A 4,959-nucleotide genomic window follows, 5' to 3' on the forward strand; every position below is an offset into this window, starting at 1 on the left:
CCTAACTACAATTATCATTTGCCATTTTATCTCAGCAGAATCTATGCCACATCCTACCCGTATGAATTATTCTTTGAGCAACAATTTCAGGTGGTACTAGTACCCCTTTGAAAATGAAGTTGTTGCGCTGCAACCAGATGTACCAGCATGTACACATGAACCAGAGTTGGATGAATAGAATGAAACAATTTATTATTAGAACCGGATGTACACAGATGTACCAGCATGTACACATGAACCAGATGTACCAGATGTACCAGATGTACACATGTACCAGCATGTACACATGAACCAGAGTTGGATGAATAGAATGAAACAATTTTATTAAACAATTTATTATTAGAACCGACGAAAAATCAATCGACTAACCATGAGAAAATTCATAAAATCAAGTGTTGGATGAATAGAATGAAAATGAACTACATCTTAATTAATCAAGTGTTCAAAGTCCAAAGGATTATATACTGAACACTAGATCTCAAATCTTAATCGGGTCAGTTTGTGATTTTAGGTTATAATAAAAATGAACTTTTATGATGCTTTAAAAAATAGATTATAAGAATATAAAGAAATTGTTCAATCGCAATTTTGATGGATTACCAACCATATGATGGAACATATAGTATATTTTACACCTGTGACGTATAAAATGATCTGCCGTGTCTGGTAAGTTAGCAACCTTTGACTTTGTAAAAGAAGAATTAGAAGAATTACATATAAAGAAATAATGGTTGATTTAATAAAGAGAGATATTTAGCTTTAAATAAAAAAATAAAAAACTAAGGGTAAAGTCGTCGACAGAATTAAAATATCTGGAAAGGTTGTGTTGGTAAAAAAAGTAGTACTAATTAATATCTTCACCCCCCCAAAACCATTGTCATTTTTTTTCCACAGAGCTAAAACACACCAAGATCGAGAGATAGAGAGAGAGAGAGAGAGAGATGGGTTCTTCATATTCTTGCTGTAAGATCTCATCTAATTAAGTACTATTTTTCCCTTCTTTTAACTAAACATTTGTTCCTTTTGACCAGTTGTTATAATTTGGATTTGCTATAACAATAATAAAATTGCAGTTGTCGCAGGGAGCAAGGACACTAATAAGAAATCAAATCACCAAGAAGAAGCTCAAAACGATGTTTCTGATGAAAATAAATTACCAATGAAGCATGTATTTATATGGAAAATAGATGGATTCAAATCTCTCTTGGAGCAGGGAAAAGGCTCCACTAATACTTCATTTGAAATGCTAGGCATCTGTTGGTACGATCATTTCCTTTTGTTATGATTCTTTTTCCCCAGTGAACTTCTATTTTCCTCTGTTAATGTTCAGTTTACCTCTTCCAAATGCTTCCAAGTGCTTGGAACCTTATTATACATAAAATGAATTAATATCCAATTAATAGACACAAAACATACATATGATGTGCTTCGTTCCCTTGCCTATAATTTATATATATAGGTGTTTGGCCGTCTATCCAATGGATAGGATGAGTGGGGCCACAGATTCAGAGAAACATATGTCACTTCAACTTAGGGCAAGACGATTACATCCAAGCTATATGCTTGAAACCAAGGTGAAATTTTTCATTCATGACCAACGACACGGGAAGCACATAGAACGTGAAGGTAGGACTTGCTATTTTAAAGTTGATATTTATATTTGCTGCAAACATGTCCATTGAGTATAGAGAAGAACACTATATAAAACAACATATATTTTATTAAACACTCCAAAGTTTCTTATAACTTCCTTAACAATATTAATTACAACTCTACTATCAAATCATAGAACCTCCAATATTATTACACCAGTACAAACATAATATCCTAGACCTCAAAGTCTCAAACTACTATAATACTCTCTATTTGTGGTATGTTGCGTGCTTGCTTTTTGTCTTCTCGATACAAAATGAGGATCAAGGTGTTCTATTTATAATTCCTACGTATATATTTAGATTCTATTAAAATATCAATAATTCTAGAAGTTTCCTAAACAATCCAGTAACATCAACTTCATAACATATATGCTGTTCTAGAAATTCTATTTATGAAATTTGGGTAGGGTTGGGCTGTGTTGCATAATCGATAATGTCGTTGATATAATATTAATGAGGTTTTGAGAATTCAGTAGACGTACTGCTTCTGTTTTCTTATAATTTTGTACTATAATTACAGTTAGTCACACATACTTGACAACTAGTGAACGATCTAAGGTGCCGTGCATGATTCCGCTCAAGACACTGAAAAATCCATCCTTAGGTTTTCTGCTGAATGACTCCATAGCAGTTGGCGTAGAATTAATCGAAATAAAAAAGGTGCCTTGTAATGGTGTGGAGAGGGTCTGTTTTATACAGAAAAACAAGTCAAGCGGGTCATACAGCTGGTACATTGAGGATTTTTCTCAGCTAAGCAGACCTTTTGCTTTATCCAAGCCATTTATGATTGGTGGATACACTTGGTATGTGATGAACTCTCTCTCTCTCTCTCTCTCTGTCTCTTTCTCTTGCTTTATCGGACCACATGCACAAAGTTTGATACACTTTATTAATAATCAGGAGAATACGTCTAGACCCAGAAGGTAAATATTCGAACAAAAACTATATCTCTCTTTACTTGGAACTGGAGCACAAATCTGTATCACAGCTTCCCCCATCAAGTGGTGTGATGGTTGAGACAGTTCTCTCTATCAAAAGACAATCTCAAGGGGTACTCGGAAACGATCCTCATGGCACTCAAACCGTTGATCCTTTCCAAGAAAAATGTTAGTCTCATTTTACCTAATTTCTTTTTGCAACACTTATTCCATAACATATAGTGTTAAAAATTAATTCAAATTGATTAGAGCATGTGTGAATCAGTTTTTACAGGCATAAAAACTGCATGGGTTATTTTAGGCATTGGTTATTTTAAGCATAGTTATTTTAGGACAGTAGGCATAGTGGTTAGTTATTTTTAGCCTGCTGTGTAGTGGGTGCTTAATTTAGGGAGTTGTGGGTGTCTAATTTAGATACATTGTACTGTTATAAATATCGTAGAACTCTATGTATTTGAGGAAGAGAGGAAATAAAGCATTGTTTCTATTCAGAAAAATATTCTTCTCTCTTCAACCTTTTACATACTGGCACAAAGCAGTGCAGTATTGCTGAGTTTATACCAACATACAGTTTAACTTTTCATGTCAAAATGCACAAGTTGTTTTCCATTCAATATCAAACTGGGGTCAGGTTTATTGTTAATTCAGTACATGTACTTTAGCTTATATTTTTGTTCAAATTTTGACTCATTTCATTTGCAAGAAGTATTCAAATATTTCGTATTGCTAATTTGTGTTCCGTAACTTTTGTAATTTGTAATTGTAGTCCGTTGCAATTTCACGCCGAGCTTTACAAGCTGGGGAATTTCAGAATTCTTAAGACTCGAAGACTTTAAAGCCCCATCAAATGGATACCTCATCAAAGGAACATGCACCATTGAAGCCTCAGTCTGTGTTTTAGGTTCTGAAAAAGATCGTTCATCCTGAAGGATTTGCAATTTATTGGCCTATATATACATATGAGCTCATACTTTCGTTGTGATTTATTGGCCTATATATGAGCTCGAACTTTCTTGTGTTTTTTTATTATTGTATATATCCTCAGTGGAATAATTTACTTTTTTGTGGTTTTGGGTATCTAGTATATTCTGATTGGCTTAACTGAAATACCATCATTTATGTAAATTTGACTTGAAGCAATGATCCTGTTTATCAAATAATTCTTTTGGATGCCAAATTAGGGAAGTGCTTATATGTCAAAAGAATAGATATATTTCTCAATTTTGGAATATAAAAATAGGTCTAAACTGATTAAATAAAAAGGGGAGTTTTTCTCTACGAAGGACTTTAGACAGAGCCTGATCAAAAGTTGGGTCTAAATAGTTCGATCTTCCTTAAGATTTGCCAAAAAATAACCTGAAGAAGAAAATATATTAAAAACAAAGGAAAAATTGTGAATATTCTCAATCAATGAAGAAACATAGTACAAGGAGGTTCTTTGGTAAGACTACAGATGGGAAAATTATATTCCGTTACCTCAACATAATGAACTTGATTATGTCGAATGTTATAATGTGAAGTTGGTTTCTTGAAAAGGATTGTGGATTGAAAAAAACAATCAATTGAAGGGAACAATCAGTAAATATCAGGACCATTATGATAATTTTCCAAATTCTTACATGATTCTGTTATTTGCTAGCTAGGCCCATCAAAAACTATGTAGCTTCCTAATACAGCGAAAAGGGCCTAACAAATAACAAGAAGCTGTTGAGAAATAAAGGCCTCAGACCCGTGAGGGTATTTTCGTCATAGGCACTTTTTAGGAAAAAAATAAAGAGCTCACATTTAAGGAGCTTCAATTTATTTATTCCTTTTTTAGAGACTGTACCGTTAGGATTTTTTACTGTTATAACTCTGGCTATATAAGCCGTGTACACAGAGAAAGCAATATAAGAAATATATACAATATTTCATCATATAAAAGTTCTCTGATTTCAAGTGTTAAAACTCAACATGGTATCAGAGCTTCTCTGATCCAAACCAAGGCTTCCGCAAAATCTCTTCAAAATCCCTCAACCAGGTAAAATTCAAAAAAAGGCACTGTCAAAATGGCAGAAATCCTTCCAGATCTGAGGGAAACCACCACAATAATCAGGCATCAAGCCGATTTCAATTCATCTCAAAAATTAACCAATGTTCCTTTGAATGGAAAAAACTATATATCATGGGCCAAAGCAGCCAGAGTTACTCTCAAAGCAAAAAGATTGCTCGGGTATGTCAATGGCAGCAAAAAAAGACCCACACAGGGGGAGGATGATCAAGAAGAGTGGGAGATGATAGATAGCCAAGCAATGACATTAATTACCAACTCCATTGATCCACAACTATCTACTTCTTTTTGGACTTGCGAAACATCAGCCGAGCTG

General features: G+C 33.9%; 1 protein-coding gene across 1 annotated transcript; it reads left to right on the top strand.

Annotated features, from left to right (window-relative positions):
* The first annotated feature begins 1,079 nt into the window (after nt 1-1,079).
* Nucleotides 1,080-3,667, top strand: LOC144544853 (uncharacterized). Its single transcript, XM_078293391.1, has 5 exons — nt 1,080-1,260; nt 1,460-1,626; nt 2,176-2,458; nt 2,556-2,761; nt 3,351-3,667. Exons 1-5 carry the CDS (start codon nt 1,160-1,162, stop codon nt 3,518-3,520), a joined length of 927 nt encoding a protein of 308 aa, XP_078149517.1. The 5' UTR covers nt 1,080-1,159; the 3' UTR covers nt 3,521-3,667.
* The last annotated feature ends 1,292 nt before the right edge of the window (nt 3,668-4,959 follow it).

Source organism: Carex rostrata, chromosome 27 (genome assembly GCF_964058835.1).
Source record: "Carex rostrata chromosome 27, lpCarRost1.2, whole genome shotgun sequence".
NCBI classification, from domain to species: domain Eukaryota; kingdom Viridiplantae; phylum Streptophyta; class Magnoliopsida; order Poales; family Cyperaceae; genus Carex; species Carex rostrata.